Raw genomic sequence first — 17,766 nt, 5'->3', positions numbered from 1 at the left:
GGGAAATTATTAGTCCATTTCTTACCAGGAAAATAGTCACAGCATTGTTGTTTCATGGCCCATTTTAATTCTAGAAAACTCAAGATTGATGGAGCTGTAACTGGGGATGTTTCTTTTTGCAGCCCAGGACTGGGACAAGCAACGGTTCAGGCTTTGTGTCTTGTTTCTGGTACACTGCAAAAACACTGTAGCTGATATGAATCTAAAAGATGAATAGCAGAGATATTATCATATGCAAAAACAGTTTCACTGAACAGTTTCTTTTCAGTTCCGGAAAGTTTTGCATATCATCCATATGAGATAGGTGACTTGTCTGAGTGAGTAGTGTATAGAAACACAAAGTAGCATCCATCCATCCATCCATCCATCCATCCATCCATCCATCCATCCATCCATCCATCCATCCATCCATCCATCCATCCATCCATCCATCCATCCATCCATCCATCCATTTTCTAACACCCTTGCACTTTAGTGGGGTCGGGAGGTGCTGGTGCCAGACTTCACCACCAAGACTTAAAGGTTTTCAGGAGGACCAGAGTTAGTTTTTTTGGTTACAGATTTTGTATTCACACCTTTCCAAACAAACTGGCCTTTCTAGACAAACAAACTCCAGTTTGATTAAAGTGGACTGAACATCCCTGTAGAGTCCACTTTTATAGAACCTTTAAAACTAAAAACCAGCAATGAGTCGATTACCGTTTTTCTGGATGTTTCCAGCTCACCAGCTGCTCCATGTTCCTTCCCAGTCTGCTGTCTGGTCTCTATTGTAGAGATGCCTGCAGGTTTTCATCACTTCATCCCAGTTGTTCTGGTTCTGTTCTGGTTCTGTCCGCACCAGAAACTGCTGCTGCTATGCTCTGCTTCACTTGTTAAGTTTCCTCTCGTCACACAACATATAGTGTTTATAATTTATTCACATAAACACAAAAGACCAACTTCCTGTTTATCTGCAGCTGCTGCTTTAGGTCAGTTTTACATCATAAGGTTTCAAGTGAGTTCAGTGTGTTTTTCTCCTGAATTATTGAATCTGTGTGTCCATCAGCAGAAAAAGGAGCTGGGTTTGATTTAGACTGGAGTTTTGTGAAGCATCCAATAACTTTGTCAAGACATAATTAATGCTAATGTTCTTCAATGAACATCCAAAAACCCTGGAGAAACTTCAGATCTCTTTAGAGTAAATTAAAGAGTTTACTGATATAACACTAGGGCTGCAACTACAATCATTATTTAAATTAATTGGAAAAAAATTGGATCATTCTGCAAAGTTTTTATTTAACCACTTAAGTCTTATTTTATACAATGATGAGCACAATAAAAGATATAAACTGTTTTTTTTTTTTTTGCTTAACATACAATAACAGTGTTTCTGCATTAAATGCTTCATCATTTACGTCACAAGATGCATCTGCAGCTAAAACAAACATTTAATATCAATTTGTGAAACGCTCAGTCCTTTCTGCTTGGGGAGTTCTGGGTAGAACATAATTACATACCAAGGTTTTTTTTTATTTTGAATCCAAACTAGAAATACTGTATACAGTTTTGACATTATATCTGCTCTGAATATGTTCTTTTAACAAATAGACTTTTTAGGGTTTGTAGCCATTTACTAAATTAGTTTTTTTATTATCTCAGTAACTGATTCACCCCAATTAAAACATTTTATTGTTTCAGCTCCTTAAAACACCTTCAAAACTTTATGTGGTAAGAAAAACGGTTAAAACCACCAATTTTAAACATCACAACATGCATATATAGATTTAAAGTTCAGGAATGTTTGGATCACAAAAAGAAAAGTATGGAAACATCTGAGACATATAGATGATACGATCTTTCCTGTTTGTTCCTCAGGAAGCAGTCAGGTTATCTGTTCTCCATACGTTTCATCTTCTGGGTTTTTCTTCAATGTTATCAGGTCAGATTTTGATCTTTCTATGGGGTGCATTGCTTTTTTGTTTTTGTTTTCATGTAAGTAATTTAAAGGTCCTGCAGCAAAACAGCTGATTTTATGTTCACGTTCCAAACATCTTCATGTTTGGTTATCAGATTAAAAACATTTGAATTAACAGTGGATCTGACCAGAGAACTGCACCCATGTGACTTCTTTCATTCTTCTTCTTCTTCAATATAATATAAACGCACAAATGCTGTTTTTTATTGATTGTCCTTCGGCCAGAAGGTACAGAGTGAATAAACTAAAATTAAAAAGAAATCTCTCAAAATAAACAAAACAAAAACAACATATACAAACAGGTTGTACACAACAACTTGTAAAATATCTCAGATGTTTATCAACACATATAGAGCAGTATCAAATTATTTCCTTTAATATTCTGAAAGAACCACCTGATGGAGCTCAGGAAGTGATTTATCTCCAGGTTCTCCACCAGACCGAAGCAGCTTCAGTGACCAGAGCAGGAAAACATTCACCTGTGAGCTGATACAGAACCTGCATCACTGTAACTACTTGCTTTGTTATTTTATTATTTGTTTTAGTAAAGTTCTTTAGTAGAGATACAGAGTTCTTGTTTTCTGAAATGATAGAAAAGTGTTGTAGTTGTTGTTGACTTTGAATAACCGACTCCTGGTCATTTAAACCAGCATCTGCCACCTAAGATTTTATTTAAATCTCTATTATCAGACGTGTCCTCATAATACAGACCAATATCCAAGTTAACATCCTAACTTGGATAAGCTGGAGATCTGTCATCAAATCATCCTGCATTTGATGACAGATCTCCAGACAAAAGTTTTCTTCATATGTTTTCTTCATATCATGGGAGGGGTCAGGTTATTATATGAGAACAGAGACGGGAGTCAAAGGTTCATCAGCAACGCATCAACAGCTGCTCTACCTTAACCTGCTTCCACCTCCAACACATCAAAAGGTGAGTTTGTATAAAACATATAAACTCCTTCCTAATTCTCTTTGGATGTTTCTAACATGTTTCAGTAACTATTATTTTATGTGTTTGTTTATTTTATGCAGTTTTGATCTATTTTTATGGTAGTAAAGATTCATTTCTTTTATTCCAGATTTTCTGCCTGAATTTTGAAAGTGTTTATCTCCATACTTTTTACATTTGTATTACAAATGTGAAACCTAATTCCCTACAATTATTTTCTCTATGCTGACTTTATTTCATTTAGTCTCTAAATGTGACCACAAATTAGTAAATTCATAATTTCGCTTTGAAAATATCTGAAAATATTACTTATTTACTTATTTATTATTTACTGTGTCTGAAATTTTACTTGCACTTGTTTCTACATATTCCTAACTATTCCTTAAGTAAGTGGGTCTTGTATATTCTCATTTTGTATTATTGAATATAATTTTCAGATGAGTTATTCTCAAATTATTTATTTTTAAGCAGCTTAGCTTTTGTCTTCTAACATCCTAACTTGGACAAGTCTCTATATTTTCCACTTTTTTAAATATAAAATATTTTTTGCATGTTAAGATTTGTGTTTTTTATAAAGTTAGAAAGTAGATTCTATTTTTATTTTATTTTCAGAATTTCTGAAGAAAGAACTGTTTTCCATTTATAATTTTATATATTAATGTTAATATCCAGGAAATTAACATTAATATATAAAATTAATCAGAAGTTTAACCAAGTAGTTTTCTAAAACGGCAGTATCACAGTATAGAGTATGAACTCATTTAAAGTTTTATAGATATATATACTTGAAATAGAAAAAATTAGTAGAAATATCCTTTAATGTCCCACAATAAACACATTTCTGTCAACAGAACAAAGAGGCAACAGTAAATAGACTAACATTTAAAATATTATATTATATTATCCATCCATTTTCTTGCACCCTTGTCCCTCAGTGGGGTCGGGAGGGTTGCTGGTGCCCATCTCCAGTCAACGTTCTGGGCGAGAGGCGGGGTCACCCTGGACAGGTCGCCAGTCTGTCGCAGGGCAACACAGAGACACACAGGACACACAACCATGCACACACACTCACACCTAGGGGCAATTTGGAGAGGACAATTAACCTGACAGTCTTGTTTTTGGACTGTGGGAGGAAACCGGAGTACCCGGAGAAAACCCACCATGCACAGGGACAACATGCAAACTCCATGCAGAAAGACCGGGAATCAAACCCAGAACCTTCTTGCTGCAAGGCAACAGCTCTACCAACTGCGCCACTGTGCAGCCCATTGTATCATATTATTATGTGAAAATAATATAATTTTCACATAATCAACATTTTATCCACATGCAAAGTTTAAATTTTAATTCAGCATGACTTAAACAGTTTTGGACTATCACCAGTTTTAATTTTCTTACAAATATCCTTTGAAGGCATCCTAAAGTTGACCTTTCAATGATGGTTCTTTTGCTTACTGTACCAAATATTGTATAACATGGGGGTAAAGATACAAAAAGTACTTTGTCATGAAGAAACCGCTACAGAAATAAAGGATGTGGAATAAAAGACTTTGACAAACTGAACTGAATTTTCAGATACGGACTGAACATTGAGACTGAACTTAAGAACTAAAGTTGACAGAAAAACAGACCCTACAGGAACAGAATGAATCAGCAACAGGCAATAGGAAGAGGTGAGTAAACACACACACACACACACACACACACACACACACACACACACACACAAAGGTAATGAAGGGGATTAGGAGCAGCTGGGATTAATTACTGTGGAGGAAAGTGAGCATACGTGGCTTAAAAGGTGGACATAAAAAACATGATCTAAAACGATCAACTGAAATGCTCAAGGAATATAAAAATCAGACAAAATACAAATTGACAAAAATTTTTAAGGAAAACACTCAGAGGAAATCAACAAGAATATAATCTACACACAACCAATCCTGGGATTGTGAAAAAATTATACTGAAATGTAACTTTATTATTACAAACCTTTGGGTTTTTTCTTTAAAAATTGATTAATCAATGAATAATTTCATAGTATATAATTAAAAAGTAGGACCATATTAATGCTGCCCTTACATATTTTCTAAATATATATATAAAAAATCTTTATGTAAAAAATAAAAAAAAGAAAAGAAAATACTTACAAATCTCTCTCCCCCCCCCCTCCCAACAGCTCCAGAAGAACAGAAAATCACTGTAGTGCTTGTTGGTATGACTCAAAGTGGGAAGAGCTCTATAGGAAACGCTCTTATCAAGGAGGATGGTTATTTTACAATAGACACTCTGACATGTGAGAAAGGAACTCGTCTCCTACCTAATCAGTTTGAATTGGCAGTAATTGATACTCCAGGTCTGTTTAACAACAGATTAACACCTCAGGAGATGATCAGACAGGTGGCCAGATGTGTCTCCTTCTGTGCTCCTGGTCCTCATGTGTTCCTGATTGTGATCGACTTAAGTAATTTCAGACCTCAAGAGAAAAACATAGTGAGCATTGTCCGAGATATATTTAATATGTCTGAAGACCAAGCAGCCACATACATTACGTTGTTGTTAATAAATGGGAATGAACAAGAAATACAGCAAAATACAGATCTCTGGGACTTCATTAAACAGCATGATTACCATTTTTATAACAACATCAACCAATGTATAGACAAGATAATTGGAAAAAGTGAAGTTGGCCACTTCACAAATGAGATGTTCAAATGGGCACAACAAGCAATCCAATGTAAAATGCAAACAAGATATCTTGAGAAGAGGGTTGAGGATGATCGGCTCACGGCTGAGAAAGACAACTTGTTCATTCAAGTTGTTGATGCAGCGGTCAATGCAGGTGGGGGAGCTGCTGCTGTTGCTGCTGATGATGATGGTGCTGCTGCTGTTGCTGCTGCTGATGATGCTGCTGTTGCTGCTGCTGCTGTTGCTGCTGATGATGCTGCTGTTGCTGCTGCTGCTGTTGCTGCTGATGATGATGCTGTTGCTGTTGTTGCTGCTGCTGCTGATGATGCTGCTGTTGCTGCTGCTGCTGCTGATGCTGTTGCTGGAGCCAGAGTTTTGCTGGCAGCACTACGGCAGCCGCGAGGATGCATTACGCAGTAATAACCAATTACTCTACTGCTTAGAAAATCTGTGTGCAAGCTTGATATTTCCTGTTGCATTTTTTAGCTGGATATATTATTTTGTACTGTCTTTCAGCTTTAAATATTAAGGACTATTCTTTTAGTCATTCATGGGATTCGAGTCAGGAAACTGACATGTAGCAGCAATATTGGGGATTTTTTTTTTGTTTCAATAACAGGACTTCTTTCAATTCAGTCAGATGTAGAATAGTATTTATTATGTAAACATTGTGAAATTTCAATAAAAAATATATTTGCATGATTACAGAATTGTTGTGTCTCTTGTGTGATTCTCTGTTCTCTGTTCAGAGAAAAAAAAGTCTAAAAAACATGAAGACTAATTTGATGCCAGACTGATTCGGATGATGTCAGGACTTTAAAATAAACTGAGGATAAAAATGAAGACAAGACAAACAGGTAGCCAAAAGTAAACAATTTAACCAGCCACAGCAGTTCCAAAGTGATGTCTACACAAGTTTACTGATAAATTAAAGTTCACTTACAATGTGCTGTTTAACATATTTCATCTTTACAAGAAAAACCAATCTGATTTCTGGAGCAATCTAGTCATAGGGGCACATTAAAATGAATTACCATCCATTCCTGTAAATAAATAATAAATAAGTTCCTTCAGACTATTTGCATAGCTACTTTGTAAATAGCGAACATTTGTTTAACCTAGTTAAAGATTAAACAAATGTTTAAATTCCTAATGGTGATTATCAAATCAAGTGTTCTTGAATTTGATTTGATAATCAAATTCTTTTGCCTGCAGAGGCATGTCTGTGGGTGAGACTGGACCAGCTCACTGGTCCCACCCATTCAAATAAGGAGAACCACCAAATTTGTCTGCAAACCAGAGACTCATCTAATATTGAACCTTACGCTGCTTGTTTTCAAGTTGGTGTGTCCACTTTAAATTAATTGAGTATAGAGAATGAAATAATTTTTTGCAAATGCTACAGATATTTTTATGAAATTTGTGCAGAGCAGAGGTTGCACTGCACAGCGTTAAAATAATAGGGTGAGAATGGTCATTATCTATTTTTACCTGTCAGTTTTTAAGTGATAATGTCATATTAAATTATATTTCATTTTCATTTAATTTAGTAAACATTATTCTCCCACTGAGAGGAGTGTTTACAGGGTAACATTCAGAGTGATGCTAACTTCTGTTCACTTCAATTGGTGAAATTTTATCTGATTTCAAAACTTTATTATTGCAGAGAAAAAGTTAAATGTATTCAACTTGATGATAACACAATGTGGATTATCTGTTCAGCATGTTGAATATTAATTAGACGAAATGAAGCACAATTAAATGTCAGTATTATTTAAAAAAAGTATGGACCAACCACTGGTGCTTTGATCAGTGTTTACATTTGCCATGAAGCTGGAGTAGAGAAAGCAAACTACAAAACATAAAGGTGGTGTTGAAAGATAAAAGAAAAGAAATCCCTCAGAGAAAATGCAGTAATAACTGTCATGACCTGTTTGGTAGACCTTCCTCTTTCTGGGTTTGGTTTTTCTACCAGACAGGAGAGGTTAACTGAACCTGCTGACAGCAGCAAGTGTGGTTAGCATTGGCCTTTTTTTGTTAGTTTTTTTTTTTAGGCATTTGTTGTTATTGCTGTTGCATTTGAAACTATTCCCTTGCACAAATAGTGGCTAATAATGACCCAGGAGAAGCTTTAGACAGCCAGAGTGCTCAAAGCTCAACTTTTACTTTCAAAGCTAAGCTCATGTTGACCTTGTAGTCTATCTAAAGACTACAAGGCTATATATGTAAGGCACACACCTGTATCTGTATCTACAATAGATCAACGAGTTTCTGTGTGCTAAACCAATAAGTTTAGCACACAGAAACCAGGGAACTAAGCCAGCAAGTTTCTGTGTACAAACAGAAAGTTATTTGTATACTAGGTTTCTGTTTCAGATAAAAGTTTTTCTTGTGTAGGCATATATCATGGGAGGGGACCTGGGTCGGGTTATTATATAGGAACAGAGACAAGATTGAAGCTGTTCATCAGCATCGCATCAGCGACGACTCTATCAACACACCTCAACTTGTTGTAAGGAACATGTCCAAAACAAAAGGTGAGTTAGAAAACCTTTAAACTTCTGATCCACTTAGTTTAGGTTTTTAAATATCATGATTGTCATGTTTTTCTAGTTGAGGATTTAAATGCAGCAGGCAAGAGACGTAGGGTTGAGTTGAAAATGTAATGAAAACAATGCAGATAAGACTAACACAAATGCAGGAACCCAGAATGAAAGAAAAGATAATCCAGAACACAGTCAGACAGGAGAAATGAAGCAGCTAAGGAGAAATAGGGGAACGCGATGGGAGTTGACAAGACAAGCTGGCGAGGAGTGACTGAGAGTAAACTGTTTAAAAACGGGAGAGGTTGAATGTGGAACAAAAGGGCTGATGAGCAAACAGAGATGAGTGGAGCGAGAAGGAGGCAAAGTGAGAAGACGGAGAGAGAAAGATGGCAAACTATAACCGAAAATAAAATACTACAGAATAATTTAATTAAAGAAACATAATAAAACTTGAGTGACAAAGAATAACTACCTGGACTAAACAGAATCAGAATTACTTTTACTGTCAGTGTACAAGAAGAAAGTACAAAAAAGGTTTAAAAAAAATAAAAACTCTCTAAGGCAGGTAAAATAACTGACTGGAGTATATCAATCAATAAAAAACATAGCACACAGAATAAATAAATAAACTAAGAAGAACTGAAGCAAAAAAAAAACAGGAACAAGACTGATCGAAATAAAAAAGGAAGCAAAGTAACAATGAAACTAAAATGACTAATAAAGTGAAACAAAAACATAAATGATCTAAATAAAAAAGGAACAAAAAACCCACAGAAATAACAAACCCAACCAAACATCCAGGGAAACTAACAATGAGAACGTTTAGATCACTTTTTGTACTTTTTTTTCTAAATAAATATAAAACAGTCTGAATATATGATCTTGTGATGGTAAGAAGAGCACATGATTATCTTCCAACTAAAGGCATGGCAAATTTTTAAATATCATAACAAACGATGTATTCATTAAGGAAAATGATTAAATAAAGGTCAAGGTAATTTGACCATCTTTTTTTTTTCCAATCTGTTCGTCCCTTTTAGGTTCGCGGGTGGACATGGGAGAGACTAAGAAGAAAAAATGTGATCAGAAAACAGGTGAGACCAAAACTATTTGATTTATTAGAATTATTTAATCTTCAAAACATAACTATAAAAATAGTCATGCAGATTTTATTTGTACCAATGCAGCCTGGTATTTTTTCTGTTGCCTCTGATCACACTTAACTCAAAGTGACTTTCTGCTGCAGTTTGGGTCTGATATTGAAACCTGTATGCAACATGTACCATTTAAAACATATATATATATATATGTGTGTGTGTGTGTGTGTGTGTGTGTGTGTGTGTGTGTGTGTGTGTGTGTGTGTGTGTGTGTGTGTGTGTGTCATATATATGACATATTACAGTGTCGACATTTCTTCAACAAATGTAATTGCAACAGTACATGTAGTATGATTTTAAATAATTTTCTTTCACATAAACATTTAATTTTCAGTTTCAAACATCATTTGTGATTTTTTTCTTCCAGTTGAAGATCCAGAAGACGTTTCCATTTTGCTCATTGGCAAAACTGGAACTGGCAAGAGCTCTGCGGGGAACATCATTGTGAACGCTAATCGTTTTGAAGGTGGGAAGAATACACTGGTGTGTGAGAAGAAAATACATCCTCTGCCTGATGGCCGTAGATTGGCAGTGATTGATACTCCAGGTCTGTTTCACACCAAACTGACAGCTGAGGAGATGAAGACGCAGCTGACTAGATGTGTCTCGTTGTGTGCTCCTGGTCCTCATGTGATCCTGATTGTGATCGAGCCAAAACATTTCTCAAGAGAAGACAAAGGGATGGTGAAAATGATCAAGAGGATGTTTGGAGATGGAGCAGCTACATATACCATGGCCTTGTTCACTCATGGAGATGAAATGGAGAGAGATGGAGTCTCAGTAGAAAGAGCTATGTATTTCAACCCATCTTTTAATGATTTTCTCAGCAAATGTAAAGGAGGTTTTCATGTTTTTAACAACAACAGTGAGAACAGGAATCAAGTTATTGAGCTGGTGGGGAAGATTGACAATATGGTTCAGAGAAATGGAGGCAGCCGCTACACAAATGATATGTTCAGAGAAGCCCAAAGAGCCATTAGTCGGGAGATTTCTCAGGCTGGAGTAAATAGAGAGACAGCAGAGAGAAACAACTCGTTTATTCGAGCTGTTGACCGAGCTGCTGCAGTTTCAGCTGTTGCTGAAGCTGCCGCTGAAGCTGCAGCCGAGGCCGCTGCTGCAGCCACTGCTGAAGCTATAGCTGCAGCAGCGGCTGAAGCTATTGTTGAAGCTGCTGTTGGAGTGGCAGATGTTGTGAGTACAGTCACAGCAGTGAGAGAGGATGGATGCGTAACTCAGTGATAATCATCTGATTAGAAACAGTTGCAAGTATACCACGATGGTGATAGTTGTTAGTGAATTGTAATTATTAATCACATAACTGATTAAACACTTTTAATATAACCTTTAACATTAAAATATAACACGTCATTTGTTATTTAAAGACTAACATTGACTTGATTTGTAATCTGCATAATTAATCTAAGAAAATAMATTTGTTTTATTGTTCATTTATTTATTTTAGTTTGCTGTCAAAAATAAATTAAACTGTTTTTATTAACTAATATCTACACAGTGAGGAATATGTGGCATGTTCTTTACCTTGTGTTCATAATAAATATTTAAGCACTTTATTCAATTCTGTTTGGTAAGTTTTTTTAACCAGTTTTTTTTAAAAAGTACAAATATAAAAGAAAACGTTTTACACTAGAATATAATAAAATGGAATATAGATGTTGGTATTTCCCTGATCTCTGTTTTCCTTGTATGTTCAATGTTTTTCCGTCACCCAGCCAGTTTCCTTCGGCTCTTTATAACTCCTTGCAAAAAAAAAGCCATGTTTATTTGGGTGTGAACCTCATCAGTTCACTCATTTTCAATTACGGTATTTATTTATGCACTATTTTTACAACAGGTCAAAAAAGTTCCCTGAAGTTTCCTTCTTCCTTATATGGTCTGCTTCCAGATAGCTGAAGTCTCGTACAGCTTGCTTGTATCGCGGTAGTTTGGATTAGCCGTTCAGCTAGCAGTGAGCTAACTAAGAAGAACCGGAGCGGACATAGGAGAACTCGGGAGAACCAGCCAGAGAAGTGAGCTGCTCCGCGGCCGCCTGTTGACCCACAGCCCGCGATCAGTGCGCTCACCCCGACATGAATTCAAATACAGCCGGTCGATCAACGCCAGAAGACGGGGAGCTAGAGGACGGAGAGATCTGTGATGATGAAACCGAGGAGAGAGCTCCTCCGCGGCGGGGGGAAGGGCGCAGGCCCCGCGGCGGAGCCAGGCCGCGGCCGAGAAAACCGCACCAGTCACCGCACAATTTGCGGCCTCTACTGGGACCACCACCGCAGGATTTTAGGCACATGATGCCCTACAACCCCGGCCCTCACCTTCACGGCCCGTTCCCCCTGAACCTCAGACAGCCAGACCGTCCTCCAGTCCCTCCGCCTCCTGGGATGCCGCTTCCGCCGCCACCCGGCCTCGGTCTGCTCGGAGAGCCCAATAACCGGTCCAACTTCTGGGAGCGGAGCCATGGAGCTCTGGGACGGTTTCGGCACCGGGGCTTGCCGAACGGAGGACGGGGGTCCTGGAACCGAGGTCGAGGTCTCGGGGGGAACAACAGAGGAGGACCTGGAAGACCCGGACCGGTGGACATCCACGGATCTCCCTCCAGAAAGCGTATCCTTCACGGATCTGACAGGTTTAGAACTGGACCAGACCAGGTTCCGAACACTTCAGGCTATTCACTGAGCTACCGGGAAACCCAGAACCAATTCAGAACCGCATTGCGAAAGCACAACATCTTACCAAGTACTTTTGTTTAGTTTCTGGAGCCAGTATCTTAGTACACTTGAAACAAAACAAAACTAACAAATAACTTTTCTCAAGATGTAGCAGTTTTAAGTCAACACCTGGTTTATATGAATGAAAAAGTATTAGTTCCACTACCAGATTATTTTTACTTACGGGAAAAATTATCACCCCCCAAAAAAATGTTCATTTTCACATCCTGTAAATTAGAAGACGAATTTCAACACGTTGGTTGCAAATATTCGCTGCTAATCCAGTAGATTCTTACAGATTTTACATTTATTTAATAGTCAAATCTGTTACTCACACAGACTGGATATCAGCGATCAGCAGCAGATAAAAAACTACCTCAGATTTTGCTGCAGCTGTTTTGATCATATTTAAGAGACATAGACTTTATCATTCAACTATACATTTAAAATGTACAAATTGAGCAAAATTTCTTTGCAAGGCTCCAATAATGATAAATAAATTGTAATAAATAAAAAGTATCACTATGAATATACATAATAAAAATATTAATGGAAGTTTAGCAGTTTTATTGTATTAGGGATGCAGATGATGTGGAATTTCATTGTTCTGCATTTGAAGCTGCTGAATCATGTGTTTCCAAGAAACATAAATTCAGATTAATCAGTATTCAGTCAAATGTAAATTATTAGTCAATTATTTCATCAAACATGGAGTTTCTGGACTAACTTCCCTAATTCTCCATCAGTTTTGCAGGCAGAAAGTTCAGACTGCAGCTACACTCATGTCTCCAAAACTGCTAATTTTAGGAAAAACTAAACTTTTCCCTTCTCCCTCCCTGACCCATAAAGTGTTAAGTCTTCCTTATCAAGAAACTCAGAGAAGCAACCGCCAAGAGTCCGGGTCAGGAAAGTGGGTCCTAACGCCTCCAGACAGGATCCCAGTATGAACGAGAGCTTTGAGGATCTGCTGTCCAAGTACAAGCAGATCCAGCTGGAGCTGGACTGCATCCGCAAAGCTGAGACCATGGCACTGGAGCCGGCCGCCTCTCCCGCTGTGGAGGAGGTCCCCGCCGCTGCTTCTCCTGCTGCAGAGGGCCGACTGGAGCCAGAACCAACACCAGAACTGCCTCTAGTCGGAGCAGAGCAGCTGGAGAAGGATGAGAAGAAACCTTTCCAGGCGTTCAACATCAAACCGCTGCGGCATAAACTTCTGACGCCGGCGGAACTGGATGAGCTGCGTAAGAAGCTGGAAGACCAGGAGGCAGGAGGTGAGTTTTTATTTCCACAGGTTTTCCACTGGGATGTGGTGACATAAAGGTCTGTCCCAGTAACTAAATTTGCTGGACGATAAATCGTCCCAGCAATTGTAGCATAAACAACAATATTGTTGTTTTGAGACCATTTTCAAGTAATAAAATGGTAAAAACACAAAAAAACATTCTCAAACTTTAAATTCTGATGAACATTTAATTCTGGAACAGGAATATATTTGAAATATCCAAAATAAATAAACAAAACAAATAAAATCCATTATGAAATCCCTAAACAAAATTGTCCTCCAAAAAAAGAGCTAGTTGAGACCAAAGCACCAGACTGAAGACTTTAGTCATCCAGTTTTTGGTAGAAAGAGAGGAAAACAAAAGGAAATTATCAAATTCGTTTTAATTTATGATGCTATTAATTAATTTATTGCTTATTGTGGCAGGCCTAATGACATATCCACACTGATACGTGAGGCGTTGTGTCTGTAAGCAGGACTCAGCCGAGCAGAACCTCAGCTTTCCTCTCACGCTTTCACTCCACTGCCGCTGTGTCACCAGGTGCAGAAGCAGGAAGCTCCGACGCTGCAGTACCTGAAGAAAATGTGGCTGCAGCTGCGGAGGAAAAGCAGAGCGCGTCCTGTGGCGAGGAAACCATTCCAGAGGAGAAGCAGAACGCTCAGGATGCCGTCTTGTGTCGCAGTGAATCGTCGGCGTCCAGCGAGGAGTCGACTCTGTCGTCTGACAAGGTGAGCTGGATGGAGAACATGGACTGTTTCCACACCTGGTAGTCATTCCACACCGTTGTTTTTTATTGCTAAGCAGTGGTGAAACCTTAAACTGCTGCTGCGCAAGTTACTCAACTAGCTGTTGCTAGGTAACCAAAGAGTAAGAGTTGATGCCACCATCCTGAGAGGTTGAGCAGCTGAGGCTGTTTTCACACCTGGTAGTCTGGTATTCAGTTACATTTTCAGCTGCTGCAGTTTGTTTCAAACAAGCAAACTCACCTGTGGTGGCTCTGGACCGAGAACCACTGAAGGAAACGACATAAAAACCTCAGAAGAAGACACTGAGCACTTCTTCACAAAATGTAAACAAAAATGGAGGATTGTCAGATTTTAGCGGCTGTAGGATTAAAATTTTTTTTGTCTTTGGTAAAAGACTAAGAACCATTTCTCCTGTTAGCACTAGACTCTCACATTTGTTTTGGTTCCATTTACCCAGAATGCCTTGCACTGTAGTCCACTTCCTGGTTTTGGAACGATCTCCGGACTTCGAGCATCCACGTATTCATTCAAACCACACCACAGTTCAGTTAAACCGAACAGAGATCAAGGTTTTTAGGTGGAACTCTGTCTCTTTGGTCCACATCAGAGTGGATTACATATTTACACCTCACCGAACGAACCCGACTTTCTAGACAAGCAAATCTAGAATTGGATTGAAACAGACTAAATGTGGCTGGTGTAAATGCACCCTACAGTCTTTCATCTGCCTACATCTCCCAGAATGCTGTGCGGTTCTGGATTAGAGTTAAGGGAAATTATTGACTATTGTATCAAATGTATTATCTATTAATATTGGTCTATCACAAGATATATTATCTATTTATTGTCCAACCCTAGCCAGAGTCCTGCTTCTGATTTTACAACAGATCATTAAATCATTTCAGTTTCCATGGTGACGCTGCAGCTGTGAATCTGTTGGATGTTTCCCAGCTTTAGGCCCCGTTTACACGACAACGATTTCGGGGGAAAACGGAAGAGTTTTGTTGCGTTTGTAGTGTGCATTTACACGAAACCACCGAATGTTTTCTCTAACAACGGCACAGATTGAAAACGGGTTCCAGACCAGCTCATGCATAGTATGACGCAAAACATAGCTGCTTCCTACAATCCACAGAAGAAAAAGAAACTACTCACAATGCTGGTGTTACTGTTTCCCCATCAGATACGGTTCCCTCAGCGTCTCTTCACCGCTCCGCACAGCCCAGGTGGCAAAATACACGGCTGCTTGTTCAGCGCTCTTATCTAGAGAACTACGGACCAGGACCAGCCCGGCTCCAGACGAGTTTAACAGGAGGGGCATCGACTTATTTTGGGGGGCAAAATGAGTCTACGTAGCTGAACATAGACAACAACACCAGCAGCCTACAGGCTACTTGTTAACAAGCTTAACATGCTGTATTGATATTAGCCAGTCATCTTTTAGCTATCATCCCCTGCATCCAACAGCTTTACTCAACTCAGTCGGTTAGTTCGGGGGCAAAACTGTGCCAAGTTATTTACGTTTTGCTTGTTTGCTGCCATGATTCTAACACACACCTGCGCAGCAGCATCAGGTCTCCCGCTGCCTCACAGGTGTAAACCCAGCGCAAGCGTCTCAGCGTTCATGTTGCGTTTGAAGGCGGCTCGGAAAAACAGGTTACGACTTGTTAGCGACGGATAAAACTGTTTTAACTGCTGAAAAAGGTAACAGAGGACACGGATATGGGACGTGCGGGAACTCCTATTTTATCAAATTGATATAGGAATAACAGACTGTTGGCCATTCCAAGGTAAAAACAATAAACAGCTTCCAGTCCGGGCCGCTACAGACACCGTGAAAGCTCAAACAAGGTTTTTCGGCAAAGTTATCCCACTTTTTCCAACTGCATGCGCCCTAATCAGACGCACACAATGCGTGTTCTCTCACGGAAATCCACATGCCTTCAAGTACAACTTTTTTTTAAACACATGCGCACTTTCAAAGTTTCAAAGAACCTAGCTCCAACTAGGCGCAGCGAGAGCATTACACGTTTTCGATGTGCACCGTTACTGTGTAAACACAGATCGTAATCAGAACGTTATCGTGTAAACGATCCAACAAAAACGGAACAAAAGTGCCGTTTTTGTTGGATCGTTGTCGTGTAAACGACCCCTTAGTGTGACCTGGGTCATGTGACCATCATGTGTCTGTGTGTCTTCAGCCGGTGGAGAAGCTGGAGGAGGAGGAGTTATCGGAGCTGCAGCTCCGCCTCCTGGCGCTGCAGTCGGCCAGTAAGAAGTGGCAGCAGCAGGAGCAGCAGGTGATGAAGAAGAGCAAAGATCGGATCGTTAAAGCCTCTCAGGAGAAGAACTCCGCTCCCGGTTCTGGAGCCGCTCCGCCGGAGAGGCAGCGAGTCACCACCAGGTCCGCCTCCTCTGCTGCTGCTGCTGCTGCCGCCGCCGCCGCCGCAGAGCAGAACAGGAGCAGGTCCAAACTGTCAGAGAGAGACAGACCCAAGAGCGGGCCCAGATCAGCCGACAGGGACCGGATCAGACAGAGTCCAAAGCCAGGGCCCAGAGTCCCGATGGAGAGGAGCCGAACGCCAGGAAAAGCTCACGGCGTGAAGAGGCTGATCAGCCCAGGTGAGATGAAGGAAATACAAGCTGTAAAAATTACTTGTCAAACAAGATGGCTGCCCTGGGTGCCAACACTCTGAATTATGAAAACCCAACGAGCTCATTGGAGAAAATAATCCAGTTCTTCCAAAAATTAGCCTTCAAAAATCAAAAATGTTATTAATTAATCGCCTGGCCCTATAATGACCCTCCTGACCTCTGACCCTCCTGACCTCATCATGTCTGCCTCTCTCTCTCCAGGCTCCTCTGCCAAGCAGGCGGTCAGGAAGCAGCAGCTCCGCACCTGGAAGCTGCAGCAGCAGCGGAAAGAGGAGGAAACTCGGCGGCAGGAGGAAGAGGAGCGCCGGAAACGCGAGGAGGAAATCCGCCGGATCCGGGACCTGTCCAACCAGGACGAGCAGTACAACCGCTTCATGAAGCTGGTGGGGGGCAAGCGGACGCGCAGCAGGGTGAGAACCTCAGAGCCGCGCCGCGGGCTGAGCTCAGGTCAATGTGATGTCATCGTCCGGCCACCAATCGGCTGCCTGTGTTCAGTCCAGAGACCAGGACCACAGGAAGTCTGCCGGGAAGCCGGGCCTGGACTCCTCAGGGAGCCTCTACCAGTACGACAACTACGATGAGGTCGCCATGGATACGGACAGTGAGACCAGCTCACCTGGTGAGTAGGATACACACAGCTGACCCGTACTTCCTGTTTACCGCTGAATGACACTTTTCCTATTTCCATCAGTGCCGTCTCCGATGCACAACCTGCTGCAGGCAGACGAGGCGGCGTGTTTCCCTCCACTGGGTTTCTACGGAGCCGAGGCTGCGGCCTACGGAATGGTACGCTCCCCACATCGGTCTTTGTTTACATCCTGTACCATACACTTCCCACCACACCCTGACCCGTCAGTATCAACTCTAAATGGAATGTGTCCCAATATATAATTTGAGAAAGGAGCGCTCCCCACTTGTTTCTGTTTAATCTGATTGTAGTGGTGAATAAAGTAATCTATTACTGTATGGAGTACCATCCATCCATCCATCCATCCATCCATCCATCCATCCATCCATCCATCCATCCATCCATCCATCCATCCATCCATCCATCCATCCATCCAT

General features: G+C 40.2%; 2 protein-coding genes across 3 annotated transcripts in view; both read left to right on the top strand.

Moving 5' to 3' along the window:
- The first annotated feature begins 7,857 nt into the window (after positions 1 to 7,857).
- LOC103466372 (GTPase IMAP family member 4-like) lies at positions 7,858 to 10,698 on the top strand. Its single transcript, XM_008411887.2, has 3 exons — positions 7,858 to 8,134; positions 9,184 to 9,237; positions 9,668 to 10,698. The coding sequence occupies exons 1-3, from the start codon at positions 8,119 to 8,121 to the stop codon at positions 10,537 to 10,539; spliced, it is 942 nt and encodes a 313-aa protein (XP_008410109.1). The 5' UTR covers positions 7,858 to 8,118; the 3' UTR covers positions 10,540 to 10,698.
- Positions 10,699 to 11,243: 545 nt separating this feature from the next.
- zfc3h1 (zinc finger C3H1-type containing) overlaps positions 11,244 to 17,766 on the top strand; it is a 22,081-nt gene continuing 15,558 nt past the window's right edge. The window contains exons 1-7 of one of the 2 annotated variants that reach the window (XM_017305372.1): positions 11,244 to 11,916; positions 12,899 to 13,288; positions 13,841 to 14,028; positions 16,248 to 16,668; positions 16,903 to 17,111; positions 17,197 to 17,320; positions 17,393 to 17,487. In XM_017305372.1, coding sequence (XP_017160861.1) covers positions 11,388 to 11,916; positions 12,899 to 13,288; positions 13,841 to 14,028; positions 16,248 to 16,668; positions 16,903 to 17,111; positions 17,197 to 17,320; positions 17,393 to 17,487 — 1,956 coding nt within the window. In that variant the 5' untranslated portion in view covers positions 11,244 to 11,387. The remainder of the gene's footprint in view (positions 11,917 to 12,898; positions 13,289 to 13,840; positions 14,029 to 16,247; positions 16,669 to 16,902; positions 17,112 to 17,196; positions 17,321 to 17,392; positions 17,488 to 17,766) is intronic. The other variant, XM_008411888.2, reaches the window with a different exon arrangement.

Source organism: Poecilia reticulata, linkage group LG6 (genome assembly GCF_000633615.1).
Source record: "Poecilia reticulata strain Guanapo linkage group LG6, Guppy_female_1.0+MT, whole genome shotgun sequence".
Lineage (NCBI taxonomy): Eukaryota > Metazoa > Chordata > Actinopteri > Cyprinodontiformes > Poeciliidae > Poecilia > Poecilia reticulata.
The sequence above is the reverse complement of the archived record's forward strand: the minus strand, read 5'-3'. Positions and strand labels throughout refer to the sequence as shown.

Excerpts from the sequence above, each read along its gene's own strand:
- LOC103466372 (XM_008411887.2), top strand. Across the intron at positions 9,238-9,667 it reads AAAATGTGATCAGAAAACAG|TTGAAGATCCAGAAGACGTT; the intron begins GTGAGACCAAAA and ends TTTTTCTTCCAG.